Source organism: Dromaius novaehollandiae, chromosome 10 (genome assembly GCF_036370855.1).
Source record: "Dromaius novaehollandiae isolate bDroNov1 chromosome 10, bDroNov1.hap1, whole genome shotgun sequence".
NCBI lineage: Eukaryota > Metazoa > Chordata > Aves > Casuariiformes > Dromaiidae > Dromaius > Dromaius novaehollandiae.
In genome coordinates, this window is record NC_088107.1 from 2,195,449 (window position 1) to 2,210,716 (window position 15,268).

The 15,268-nt window shown below is 39.1% G+C and overlaps 1 protein-coding gene across 1 annotated transcript in view; it reads right to left on the bottom strand.

Moving 5' to 3' along the window:
- Window positions 1–15,268, bottom strand: part of IQCH (IQ motif containing H) — an 84,522-nt gene that overhangs the window by 29,372 nt on the left and 39,882 nt on the right. The window contains exons 13-14 of the mRNA XM_064517850.1: window positions 11,767–12,039; window positions 9,590–9,781 (exon numbers count right to left, since the gene is read on the bottom strand). Of these exons, the coding sequence (XP_064373920.1) occupies window positions 9,590–9,781; window positions 11,767–12,039 (465 nt within the window). The remainder of the gene's footprint in view (window positions 1–9,589; window positions 9,782–11,766; window positions 12,040–15,268) is intronic.

Genomic DNA, 15,268 nt, shown 5'->3' on the forward strand with positions numbered 1-15,268 from the left:
TGTCACATGGAGCCTCATTCCAGAGATCTAAGGACTTTGGGTATTGTGCAATTTAAACAGAAAAACAGACAAAAAGCTGAGGTGTGCAATGGTTGCCTGAAAGCTTTTGATAAATTACTGGGGGAAAAAACCAATAATCCCAGCTGGATGTGCACAGGCATTTGAGAGTGCTGTGACCAAGCTTGTATAATTAAAAATTAAGTTACAGGCATATGACCTGGGCCACTATTTTCCATTGCAATAATTCTGAGGGACATGAGGGCAGCCAGGACAATTCCATAATTTTTTTTCCCTTTGGAATAAATGTTATTTCCCTGCAAATAAACAAGGTGATTGGACCCTATTCTCCATGAGGGTCTGGTCAGACACAGAGTGCCTGGGCCTGTTCAGCTCCTCAGCACTCGCAGTGCCATCATATGCCACTGCTGTCTGCCCCGATGATGGACGTGAGACAGGCAAGACTGGTGTGGTAGTTCCTCAATGGCCCAGGGTTGCTTCCCCAAATAAGGTCAAATAGCAGCTGAAGGATCTTGAATTCAGGACAAACTCAGGACACCTCTCTAAAGGCAAGGCGGATGCACAGTGCCCAGGCGCAGGAGTATCTTGCACTTTAAAGCATCTTCAGTGCTAGCTGGCTATGAAGGATGCATGCACAAAAACTATTGCCTTGCAGAAAGATGACAGTGGCTTTAAAAAAAAAAAAGTTCAAGAAAATTGGGAAAATTTCCTTGTGAGATCAAGCATGCTTTTAACAGGTAACACTTAGATAATCAAGGTGTTCATAGAAGGGAGTCAGGCAGCCACTTTTTGAGGATCAGCACCTGGAATTCCAGTTGAAGTTTTTTTTGGAACTGTAAACTCTAAATAGGCAATAATCCTGATTATAGGGAGTTTTAGTAGGTAAATTCAAGCCCAGATCCAACATTCACTCATGAAATCAAACCTTTTTAAAAGGATGAGTGCTCTGTAGGCTAATTTCATTTAAATTGGACGGTATCTCCAGCAGAGCTTACCCATGTTTTATCTCTTGATGTGGCCCAAAACAATTCAGAATCATAGGCTCAACATGAACAGGACTTTCTGCTGATCTTTCTTAGCACCAATGAAAAGGGAGCAGGCCAAATATTATTGTTTCCATGATGCAGAAATCTGTAAATCCTTCCCAAATTTGTTTTCCACTTTTTTATAACAATGATGAACAAACATGAAGAATATATGCCTTTCCCTGCTTCAATATAAAACAATTTCTCACCCTGCTGCAAGCTGAATTTCCAAAGGCTGTCTTACAATGGCAGTTGCAACAGAAAAAAAAAGGACTGACTGTGGAGTATGTTGAAGGAACTGGGAGATGCACTTGAGAAGGATCAGTGCACAGAAAAGCCTGTTGAGAAGACAGGTATATAAACAGAAAGAAGAAATAGACTTAGAAATCCAAAGACAGACCCGGGGACAGAAACAGGCTGCAGAGCTGAACGCATGAGAAAGACCTGGGGCTTTTTAGCTAAAAAATCAGATTGAAAGGAAATTATTCAGACCTTGCAAGCAAATAGAGTGAAGAAAGTAACTCCAAATAAGTAAAACTGACTGGGCCAGAGAACAACAAAATCAGCAGATGGATCCTCAGCAATACAAACTGCCGTATCGCTGCTGCAGTCAATGAAGCTATGGCAATTTATACCAGTTATGCAGTATATCCGTTACACTGTGACTAGTGGAGCTATGATAACTTATTCCGGCTGCCTGGATGTGAATTGGTCCAGCCCCCCCTGCTCTTCTGTCCTAGCAGCACTAGCTAACACGGATGGCACTGCTGGGAAAGCCCAATAACAGCATAATTTTCCTTATCTTCTACTTTGCAAATTAAACTGTTGACATTTTTTCTAAGGCAGACAGATACGTGCTAGCCAGAACCACAATCCATCCCTGAATAAAACATCTGAAACGTTTAAAAAAACGGAAATGTTTTTGAAAGTGATACACCAACTGACCTACCTACTTAAAGTTCGAAAACTGATTTAAAGACCAAGCGCTTAATTATTAACTGCAAATTTTAAAATTAAAAAGCACCAATTTTGCCTTCCACGAGCTGGAAAAGCACATCCTGATAGAAGGCAGCATCATGTAAAACAGCCATCATTACCAAGTAACACAAATGTTTTTTGTATGTAAAATTGCTTTGTAAAATATTTGCTCCATCTGCTGAAAGTAGCAAAGACAATTTTCCCTGGTAGCTAATGGCCCATTTCGGCTGTACGGCAAGCGATTCACTGTGGCTGCGACTTGCACGAAGCAGAGCGGCGAAGACAGTGCACAGAATTCGCCACTTATGTCGTATTATCCGCTCGCCGCTTCCCGCGAGCCCGGCCCTCGCTCGGGATCAGCAGGCAGGACGAGGCTCGCTCCGGCTCGAGAGGCTTTTTGTCAGGCTGAGGCACATATGCTATGCTTCAGCACAGCAGCACAAAACAGCCACTTTCCGTGACTACGAGAACAAGGAGGTTAGTTCTCTTTCAACTTTCCAGCACTTAAACTGCTGTTCCTTTTTTCACACCACATGGGGCCACGGCTTTCTCTTCTGGCTCACGCTGTCACCGCGCACGCTGAGGATTTCAATATATAAAGATCAAGCACTCCTCCTAATTCTAAATTCAACTACATGCACACACACAAAAAAGCAGAAAGCGCTGGCCGCCTCCAAAACCCCTCCCAATTGCTTCAGTTTCATTGTATGCTTTGCCGCTTACCATAGCTCCATTGAAAAGCACATGTTTACATTGTGCCCTGAACTACTTCAACATCTGCTAACAGACCAATAAAAAATAAATAAACCAGGATTGTTTAGAAAGAGAGATCCTTTCCATTTCCTCTGAGCGCTCCTAAACAGGCAGCGGCAATATGGTGCTGAGATCCTTCTCCGTAGTTTTCATTTCGGAAAACAACGTATGCAGGGAAATCGAATATAAAATCGCTATACCCTGTGCTACCGAAAATCAGACGAAATAAGATCTTAAAAGCTGTATGAGCTTGTCAAATATTTCCGCATATTTACACACAGCGTGTTAATTTGAGAACTTGACGATTTTATTCAATAGTTTGCTTTCCTGCTCCCAAAATACTCCATGTGGATTGCTATTTTGTGTATAAAAGCACATATTTGTGAGATAGCGCCCTTCATTTTTCAGGGTTCCTCTTGGCTACCCTCAGAGTGAGGAAAACGTTACACAATTGTCACATTCTTCTAAAAGCTCTTTTGAAAAAATTCATGCACTTGTTTCAATGCAATATTTGCAAGATGAGGACTTTGGGATGACAATACTCATCCGATAGAAAATGCAATAACTAATATTTGAGTGCATCTTTTATATGTTTTAATTAGATCTCTGCAAATGCACAATCAATTCAGATGCCCTCAGATTAGTAAGATTTTCCTAATTAATTTATTTTTCTATATTTCAGACTCTATAAATTTTGTTCACTTTCTTTTGCCCTGCTTTCTGGCTCATTTCCCTAGGGAAAGGATTTTAATGAATTCCAAAAGTATGATTTAAAATAGAAAAAAGACACCGTAGCAGTGATCCGCAGTCCCTTCCCAGGAATTCTATGCGAATTGCAGGGCTGCAGCACCAGGGAATAGTCAGACAAAACCCACAGTGCGTTTAACAAACACACAGTTAAACTTCTTTTATTCTTCGACTTGCCTATGTGATACTTTTTGGATTTTAGCAAAATAAACATTTTTAAAATAATCCAAGCAGGCATTTTATTGCATGCGATAACATTAACGGATTTCAGATTTCTTTAGTGCTCTTGCTTTATCCTCTCCTTCCACGCTGTTATTGCTAAAAACTGGCAGTTAAATTCAATTGATTCAAAATATTCTGGATCCATATGGCCTAAAACCCTGGAGCTGAAGTTCTGATATTGCCTCACTGCTGTTTTCTAGCATTTGCCTCTACTCCAGTCCCCAGATGGTGGAAGTAACATTTAAACCTCCTTTCCTCTGCCTTGTACAATAGACCTTGGCACCATTTCAACTGTTTACTCCGGTAATTAACAGCACTGATACCACAACAATTACAACTCCTACAATCTTAACACAATAATGCTATGAATTAGTGAGAGCTAATGGCTGGAAGGTATAGTGGTTCCAGACTGCGAGATCTGTGCATTTTTAGAATAAAATAAAAGGTACAAACAGCACGCTTGCGGTAGACAATGATTACCTAGTAATTAGTTTACACAAAGCTTCCTATTTAATGGCAAAACGCTGTAATTAACGCGTGACAGAAAATCAAAGGGTACTTTGTAAGCATATGAAAAATTAACACTGCAGGCCTATAGTTTTATGTACTGATTAGAAGCATATTAAATCAATAGGACACATAAACCAACAGCTTGCATATCTGATTATTGCAAGTCTTAGGAATGGATATCATGGTTTTAATTTAACCGAGGGATACAATTATCATGCTTTATTTTACTTCGGATTTGGAAATTACCTGAAACATCGCTGTGGCAGCTACATAAATGTAATAATAGACTGAATGAGAGCACCACAGACTGTTCACAGATACAGTGAATATGTGAACTATTTAGGGCATTTTATTGACAGAGCACTGCCCATTCTTGGAAATTACCTTCAGCTTTTTTTTGTTTTGTGGGCAATCAGGTTCTTCCTTATGCCTTTGGGTTCCTTCTCTTTTCCTATTAAACACCACATCAAATTAGAGGAAATTTTAAAAGCCTGTCAGAACGCTGTAAATGGATCTTTTGTAGATCTGTCAGAGTTTCTGGCCCTCTTCAGGCGGAAAAAATTATCACACCTGCAATTGCATGTGCACAACAGCAGCAGCAAAGGCCACTTGCTTAAGGACCCTCTCGTAGACGCTTCGGTGTTACACCACGACCAGCTCAATTGCCTGCGCTGTATTCTGCAGTTTCAGCAGTATTTGTAGCATTGCTTTAGAGCAAAGTTGATGATGTTACAGAAGGTGATCAACAAAGGGGTGAAAATGGGTATTGGAAAGAAAGAAAAAAAACTGTTAAGAGTCTATATTGTGTTCAAAGACAGCCTGAAATGGTAGTGTTCTGGCAATGCCATGTTTCTAAGATTGGGTCTTTGACAGTACAATGACTGGCTTTTATTTTGACTTGTTTATAAACCTACGCTCTTTTCTCTGAATTCCTTACTTCAGCAAAGAAACAAGATGTGCTACGTAAGCTTCAGGCTTCTTATAGGGAATGAAACTCATTCAACTAGTTAAAAATCTCCTCACCACTATTCCTGATTTTCAGATAATCACTAAGTTTATCTAATTACTTATTACAGGACTTCTGAAAGTTTACCAATAACATTTCAATTTTAAGATACAGTCAGCATTTTATCTTGGCCTTTCAAATGGTATTTTTCCAATAGTAATCAATTGAAAATCCCGCAGAGTTTGAATATTGCTTTGTTCAATGCTGACTGAAATTTGGGGTTTCTGTTTGTTACTACCTTTTGAAAAGATTTTGAGCTCCTGTTCCTCACTTTAATGAGCTAACCAGGAGATGGTCTATATGACAGAAAACTGACACAATATCGTGACACAACTGGAGACGGCAAGATTCAAACACTAACATTTAAAACAGGAGGTTACCCAAACACATTTAACAGCTTTTCTTCTACAACAGATATCTAATGCAGAAGGGGTTTTTTTTAACAGCTGTGTCGCTATGGCCAATTGTAATGGCTTAATCAAAAGAACACTTTTGCTTGTTTTTCCATGTCTTGTTCCATTCTAGTTTTTTCAAGTCTGTTCTTCTTTATCCCCATACCTATCCCTCTGTCTCCTGTCTGAGCTTCTTTACCTTTAGGATTGCTGCTATGTAAACTTGCATCATATTGGTGGTCCCTGTGGTTAATGAACAGTTGCAGTGTAATAAAAGGTAATCTGTAAATTAACCTGACCTGATATCTAAACAGTATCTGATTTAGGTAGTATTTAGATATGTATAGTAATACAAGATGGTGGGATGTCTATGTGCTCCTGTATTATTTTATGTAAAAGGGGACTGTTAAAAGAACAAAAAAGGCAACACTGACAGGATGGTGACATTATCCTTCTGCTGAGAGGGAAGAGCACTCTGGGCACTGAATACAAGTGGAGCCTGCTGAAGGATCCTACCAGACTTCACCTACGGGTCCTGGCTGAGTCAGAGACCAGGGGCGCCACAGACTTTGACAGCCTGGTGTCTATTCCAAAATAAATAAAACAGATCAAATAATATACTTTGTAGACTACTCCACCACTCTTCAGCTTGAATTCTGAGCAGGCATCTGAGCATCTTTCTTCTTGCTTAACATAAGTACAACTGCAGTAGGTCTGATTAGTCCAGTGTCCCATCTCTGATGGTGGCCACAAGCAGATGCCCAGGAAAGGGTATGAAGACAGAGCAAGTATATCCATTCCCCAAATACTCTCCCAACCACCAACAGTTTGCAGCTCAAACTCCCTAAGCTGGAGACAGTGTCTGTGAATTTAATAACCACGGATGGTTTTCTCTTTCCTGAATTCATCCAGTCTCACAGCTTAGATCCATATAAATGTAGGTGAGATTTTTCAAAACTTGAAAAAACAAAGTGCTGACTTTCAACAAGAGTGAGATGCCCAGCTTCTTAGCGAATTTTGGAATGCCACATATTAATAAGTATTATCTTTCTCTAGATATTCTAAACAGACCTTCATGCAATTGTCCTAAATACATTCTGTATTGTTCATTCACTTACTCTAGTAAGCAGAATCATTTTTTCTGCTATGCATGGACTAACTGAAGCTTGAATAGATACAGTAAATAGACTGGCAAATCATGATAGAACAGTGTAAGAGCATTTCACACAGCACACATGCTTTACATGTGTATGTTGAACGGGTAAAATCTTTGAAGTAACATGCTTCTTCCAACAGTCAATCGCATTGCAAAGTACAATTAAACTGCTAAGGTGTTTCAGGACTTACTGATCTTTTCTGCATATAACAGCAGCCAGATTCTTATATATTTTCCCACTGGAGAATGGTGCTCTCCACAAATAGCCTCACTATAACATTAACACTTGTGGAGAACGTGGTTCTCCTTGATATCGAGTACAACTAGAATCGGGCCTCAGGATGAAGCTTTTTGTATGCTGGCAGACCTAGCAGTGCGCAGTCGGGTGAAGGCCTTGCAGAGCCATTCTGCATAGTTTGCAAATTCGGCCCTTTATGCAGTTGCAAGATAATTGTTCGGACACTTCAGATGCTACATTAAGTTAACAAGGCAAAATACATTGATAATCTTGTCCTGCAATTTTGTTTGCCCAATATTATGTTTGAAATGAGGAATCTAAAATCTCATTTTTAGATAGAATAGATTCTTACACAATTCAAACTCACAAACTACATTATTTTTAATCTGTTTCTCACTACATACCAACAAGAAAGATCTGGATATCGTGTCTTAAACTGCTATGCAAATGATGCTATTTGTAAGTATTAACATAATTTAGTGCTTACAGTCATATTCTCATTTCTAATAATTCTACCAGAATGGAGAGTCTTTTCACTGTACTCTTAGCCTGCAGGATAGTCTTTCATCAAGAAGCTGAATTTTTTAATAACCTGCCAGCATATGTTTTGTATGTGGCAGCCTATGCCAATGACACAATGTCTTCATTATCGAAAGAAACAGGTCTACATACTGTAATAGGACATTAAAGCATGCCTGTGCTCATAAACTAATGCTTTGATGTTTAAATGTGTATCATTACAATGGTATTCTGTAACAAAGGATGATTTTAATCCTCTGCTCTCAATGGTAATACTCAGTGGAGACTGCAATTCATTATATATAAAAAAGGTCTCCCGCTCTACAAAAGAGGGCTCAACTCAGAAGGCAGAAAAATGTGAACACTCATATTCAAACAAGATGCTCCAAATGGCAGCAAGTTTTGCTCTTCTGGCTAAGCTACTGGAATACTGGTCTGGATTTATGGAAGCTTTCCTGCTGACTATAAGTAATTAGATCAAATATATCATTCCATATATATATTTTCCAACATCCAACAGATGTTTATGTTTAAGGGCTTCTAAAGGGTTAATTCCTGGCTGCATCAAAGCTCCACTTAAATGCAGTATAAAACCAAAACACAGAAAGCCAGTTAACACTATACCCTGTATTCAAAGCCACTTAGCCATGGGAGAATTAAAAAAGCAGAGAAATAGGAACACTAAAACTAGCACAAGGTAATACCACTTATATAGGGAGTTTATACCAGCAAAGACCTGGACTTGGTGGAAACTGTTTTATGTCTTCCACTCCCACTCCATGCCTTCTCCCGTCGTGGGAGAAGGATCTGGGTATATCCTGCTAGCTTTATATGTACCGAGACCACTCAGCAGCCAGGCAATGCTCTCCAATGCTCTACTTTATATTGCTCAGACTTGCACAGAGTGAAGGATCCTTAGTAGGTGGGAGAAGTTGTATGTTAAGTTCTGTGTTATAATGTGGCGTTATTTTGTAGCTGCCAAAAGCAATATAATCAGCACAATTTGAAATTTTAATATATAATTCAATCAAACAAAAACTTTTAAAAATTTTTGATTGAATTAAAAAAAATCAAAAGTGCTATAATGACTTGTTTATGTAAATTTAACAATTCTTTCCGGATACATTCCTTCTGGCTTTAAAACAGTTACCCTACGAATGAATTTGACACAATATACAGAAATATCAAATGCTTATTGAAATTAACATATTTAAATACCAATGAATATTTGAACTACAAATAGTTCGCTCAATACCAGAACTGATGAAGTTAGCTGGATGTGTGATCTGCTTGTTCAAAGCTCCAGGTCAAGCTTTTTCTGTAGTTGAGAGGTACCATGTTACAGTCTTTTCCTGTCCTGTGGATTCTTAGGAATATCCTAGTGCATGAGTTTATACTTTCCCCCCTCAGTTAGGTATTTATAGGATCTCTCTCTTTACCTAAACATCCACTGTAATGAAACTTACAGGACTCTAATGATCTCTGAGACCTCAAGTGTTCTGTCACAGCTGAAAATAGCCAACAGGTTTAAAAATTATTAGTAAGGACAAGCGTGCTGAAACAATAATCCTTAGGAATCCAGATTAAAAAGAGATCAGTTTGTATTTGGCCTCAAACCAGCCAGTTTTGTTCAGCTACATTAGTCCAACATTTATTCCAATAATGCCAAGTTCCTGTAAGGCTCTGACACTTATATACTTCTATTTATACATATCCTCACTTTGGATAAAAACACTAAGAAAGATTTTTGTGTTACTGCATATGAATTAAATGGTATGACATCCAACTTATTCCATAACTGGATGTCAGACATTTGCTTATATTTTGGAATATTTAACTGCCCTTTTTTATTTGAATTACTGTAACTTACTACTTTGTACAAGCCAGCCTGGATTCTGCAATATCAACTCTTACCAACATCTTAAAAAGAGAGCTCAGAGAAAAGATTTACGGTGAGGAACCACTCCAGGACAGTATTAAGGAGCTGTGACAACAGACAAGACACACTGCTCCTTAGTTACTTACATGGGCCCACTTACTACTCCATATCTCCGGGCTGTATCTCTGCCGCTCCTTCTTAAGCCAGGGGTAGCATTTCAAATGCAAGATAATGTCACAGTAGGCAGTGCCGTTTCCTCCAGATTCATCGTTCACTTTGAACAACCAGCGCCGCACTTCCATGTTGTCGATGATCAGCTGACTGAGAATATTAATCATCTGTGGACCAAGCAATGACACAAAGACACTTTGCACTATGAAAATATTAAACTGTTCCTACAGTTAGACTTACAGTTCTCTAATAGTTGGACTTAAAATTTATTTTATAACTATAGTTTCTGTTTCTTAGAGATGCTTGCATTGTTACTGTTATCTTGGATCCTGAACGAAAACAATCCTGAACATTTTTGGTTGAAAAACCTATTGCCTACCTCCTGCGCTTGAATCCACCTGGGCAGAGTACCAGACAGCAACAGAGAGCCTTAAATGGGCAATGAAGCTGCACTCTGCAAAGAGGAACTTGCCTCTTCAGGCTTCTTTGCTAGATCAGGATCTTAGGTTTTGGATAATCAGTACAGCTCAATAAACGGTTTTGACAGGGAATAACATGGGATGGACTAGACTATTTGCAAAATCTGAGAAACAGTTGTGCCAGATTCTAGCATCCGCAAAACATCTGTGAAATTCTCCTACTGGAGAGTACACTATATGGTTATAAATATATGAAAGAGTTACAAGGCAGGCTTTATAAAAATTCTGCTAATTATTTATATGTACATGTACACAGATTTACATGACTTTAAACTGCCTTTTGCCCAGCTGGTGTAGTATGCAATTAGCCTCTCAGAAACCGTGAATGCCCATTGAACCCGGTGAAAGTATCATCAGATCTTGTTGCATTGCATGTATTTTGAAATAGTAGTCTTTGGGACTCCTTGTTTATTTTGTGGACTTTGACCTCAAATAGAATTTGTGTGCATTCCTGATGCTATTATTTGTGGCTTTCAAGAAGTCCCTAAATGTTTTTGTCTTGATGACTCCCCTACAGTAATGAAAAGGATCAATAGTATTGTAAGGACTGTACCAATCAGAAGAGTTATGTGCTATCTTTAAGTGAAAATTGAATTGTGCTTTAATATAGCATCACATTTCTTTGATTATTTAACCAACAAAGTCAATATTTCATACGAGCAAACAACAGAAGTAGAACTTTCGTAACACTGTAGTATCAATCAAAAATATTAGATTCATACAAATTATTTAACAACAAATCAAACAGTTGTTTTTCAGATCATCGATCGTGTATTTGTTTATTCCTACTATGGAAGTTGCAATACATTTGTGTATCTGAGATTATTTTCAGTGCTAAAGGTGATTAATAAAAAGCAAAGCAATATGGAAAAAGCTCTAAGCAGTAGGAATGCTTACAAATAATTGCCCTGATTATTCTCCTGTATTAGCTGTAGCACTGCTATAAAAAATACTTTAAAAAAATCCACCCAACAGACCATACTTTGACATATCATTGCAAATTGCAGAATTAGCTTATAGAATGAAACACTGAGCTCCTGAATGCAAAATAAATATATATGTGAAATGAACACAGTATAGAAAACTCCTGTGCCTTATTATTGCTTTTAAAATTTTGAGTTTAGTAATATTTTGTTCTTTTCCTACTGGTCACGCTAACAATATAGGTGAATTTAGCAATGAAAAACCAAATACAAGATAAAATTTCAGTTGCAGATATGCTCAGTGAATCTGAATTTGAACAAGTTGACTTCCTAAACATGTGAAATTTTCCTTTCAAACACTGTTTCCCAGAAATCCCTGTTGTATTTTCAGTCACTGGTGAAACTCCTATTAATTTCATTGAGGCCACGACTTTATCCATGGCTCAGCAACCCAAGCTGTTTGAAGTAACTAGACCAAAAGAGGCCCTATGTATCCTCAAGAAAGAATCTGAGGAACATCAGAACAATTGGATTACTTCTTGATTGGGAGATGGATTGCTTTTAATTGGTGAGATACAACAGAAGAAAAAAAAAGAGAAAAGAAGAGAAACCTCATACATGACTTAAACTGAGCTAGAGTCTAATCAATGCAGTTATTACGATTATACAGGTGACAGAGCAAAGTCTGCATCCTACCTGGTGAAAACAAACCTCTGCTTGTTGCCGCATCGCAGACCACCTCCTGCTTACCTGTTCATTGCTGTAGATGTCGGACTCTCCAGGAGGGGTCGGCACACAAGCGCTGGCAAAGATGCGTTTACTTCCAGACTTGGTACTGTAGAGATGAGCCACTTCTGGCACTGAGCCTAATATAGGCACGTTTAACATGTCAGCCACTGCTAAGTCATCTTTGTGGGGTACCCCTCCGATAATGTAGGCATCTCGGCTCTGGATAAGAATTTTTATTTTTCTGATCGTCTTGGGACTGTACTTCAGCTGCGTGGCTAGGCACATGTGATGGCTCTGTATAAAGACAACATTATTCTTGTTAAAAGGTGTTCTTTTCTATTCCATAAACCTAATTTATAATGTTGCACACAATAAATACATTATTAATAGCAGGCTGGGTTATGACCTATCCTGTAGCTTAGCAGTTTAAATTGATAAAAGCTGTTGGGGTGAGGCTCCATAATCGTGCACATCTTTAGTGTGTTGGAAATGGGCTCACTGGGAATAGAACTAATTACTACACATCTGTATTTATTTGATCCATGCGGAATTATCCTTCTGTCAGTCGGCAAAGAAGCTGGTGGCCTTTGGATAATAGTGATTCATCTCAGCAACACTTCTGGCATGGTTTAACTCTAAAGCGCCTAAAAATCAATACAAAAAATGAAGAAAAACCCCTATAGCAGAGAATGTATTTCACCATACAGTTCAGCAGTATTTTAAGTGATTCCCTGAGAATAAAACACTTTGATTTACAAAACCTTTCACTGATCACATTAAATTACTGGGGATATACATTTCCATTATACAGTAGTTCTGACTGCTACTGTAAACTCAACTGCAGAATACTCAAGGAGGGGATAGGAGCTTTTTGTTGTTTAAAGTACAAGTGTTTCAACTTTTTGGAAATAATTTTTCATTTCTTCTAAAAAAGAAAATATCTATTGCTGGACAAGCTGCTCAGAGATGCCATAACCTGTAAATTTAAACTAACAACATCAGTCATGGTAGGTCAAATCTCAGAAATATTTGCTACAACACATCCTATGCATCATTTGCAGATAACCCAGTTATCTTTTTGTGAAGGTACACAGGTGCACTGGGACAGATAGGGATGGATATTATGGATGAATATTACAACAGACATGCATTGCAAAAGATTGCCATAAACAAATGAAAAGGAAGTCTTCTTTACATTGAAATTTCATCTAATTTAGACCCAGTTCAGGAAAGCATTACTTTTCGGGGTAGCTTAAACACTGAATTTGTTAGGCATTTCCAGGATTGGGGAACCCAGAATATTTTCCTTCAAAGTCCTGAGTGCTCCTCCCCAGAGACTGAAGCACAAATCCTGATTCCACTTCACAGATGGGGATGATTGTAAAATGGAGATGGAGGAGCCCCTAGAAGTGGGCAAAAGAAATCTCTTTTGTCCCCTCCTCAGTGACTTCTCATGCCAAACAAATAGCTCCCAGAAGTGCCCAAGTCTCTCCGTGAAGGGGTCAGACATACTGCAGGGAGATCTGAGCTACATGTCAGAGAAATGAGATACTCTTCAAACTTGTAGCAGGAAAAGGGAGTCACAGAAGCTACAGGAGAAAAGAGAACAAAAGCACCCTGGAGTCTTTTTTCTTTAGTCAGTTTTAAAACAGACACTCTTAATGTTCTGATTTGGTTATTTCTTTTCTCTCAAGCACTGGTCTAAAAGCAGGGAGACGGGCCGCGCTGCCGGTCTCGTGGCAGAGTTCGGCCACATAGAGAACAGGATCAATTCCCAGCCCCGGTCACTTGCTCCCTGGGGCCACGAGCGGTGATGTAGGGAAGAGATTTGCTTTGTGTCTCTCAATAATGGATTTTACAGTTAATTAAGGAGTGCAGGAAACAGGCTGTAAAATCTAGTTCATTCCTGCTTCAAGAGTGGTATGGCTGCCATGATATACGGTAGTGCGAGTGAAAGAAGGTAAAAGCAGAAGAACCAAGGAATCCTCAGAATTCCAGCATGAGGCTGAAGAGAATAATGATCAGTAGTCAAAAGGCTAGTTCTTGATTCTCAAGCCTGTTGATTTTTCAAAAAAAATCCTGAGATCAGAAAAGCTGAACCTGGCATCAGTTTCACCATGATGGGCAAAGCTACCGCTACAGTTTGACTTGCTGCTGGCTGCAGATCAGCACAGCTTTACCCTGTCTCAGCCCTGTTTCACCTTGCACCCGGCTGCATGGGGTCGCAAGAGATCACTGTAAGAGCTAGCGACCACTGAAGGACAAACATATAGGGACACCCCCTTTCTCCCAGTCCCTCTCTGCCTCCCCTCTGCAGACACAAGGACTGGCACAGTGCTGCCTATGTCTGCGTTCCTTTTCCACCAATTTTGCCCCATCCAATTCTGCCAAAACAGCTAGAAAATTGATTAAGGCTGATTGGTACCTCCAGAATTGCTCACAGGAGATTTCTAGAGATGGCCTTCAAGCCACGCTTTCATACTTTAGGAATAACTTTAAATACATCTAGGTAGAATGGAAAGGTTTTATGAAATAACCCAGATGAGAGATACTTAAAAAGAACCTAGAAAGCTCTAATCATTACACAGACGAAATGACAGCTAAATTCATGGTTGCTGAAGCCAGTGGGTGACTTGCATCAGTTAGGAGTACAGATTCTTCCTCACACAAAAGATATATCCTATATATAGGACACATTAGCTACTGTATGGTAAAGGACATATGCCTGGTGAAAACAAGGCAGTTTGAGGATTTCATATATTAACAGGGGTACCACACTGAACAGCCAAGGTTATACCTCAACCTGGTATCATGTAAAACCTATGACTGCCCATTCTTATCAATGGCACTTGGCAGTAAAACACCTCTCAGCATGCTCCAACTGGGTGAGAAGCATAACCATATCCATGAAAGCACCATGTAGCCCTTGCAAATAGGTGAGCCCCCTACACCTGAGCAGGCATAGCTTTCCCAGTAAATCACAGCTGCATAACTGTCACAACTAGGCTTCACAGAGTTGCTTCCTCTTCACCTGTAAAACAAGCTTTGCCTGAAATGTTTCAACAGAAATTGGAATATCTGAAAATGGTCTGCTTTCACATTAAAGCTGTTTCAGCCAAACCACTGTGACCAAAAATCAGTCGGTAAATGCATCTTCTATTCCTGGTCAGCATGTCTGTGTTGATCAGCACATCTTTCAGTCCATAAAATGAAGATTTTCAGGTGATATTTTTGGTGTATTTTACTTAGAAGGCTCCTTAAAGCTTTTGACATGTGGTAGTTAGTACTGGAGAAACGAGCTAGTATCCAGAGGAAAAAAGCTACAACTGTCAAAGTTCAACTGAAAAAGAATAAAACGTATCCCTGGTGTTTAGCAAGGATTTATCATCCAAGTAATTTACTTTACAAGATGAAGGGCCAAATTATGGCTCAGCACAGGCATATGCAATGTCAGTACGTTTCCAGTGTTCAGACAAAAGGCTTAAACTAAAGAAAAGCCAGCTCTTAAAAACACACACAGTAT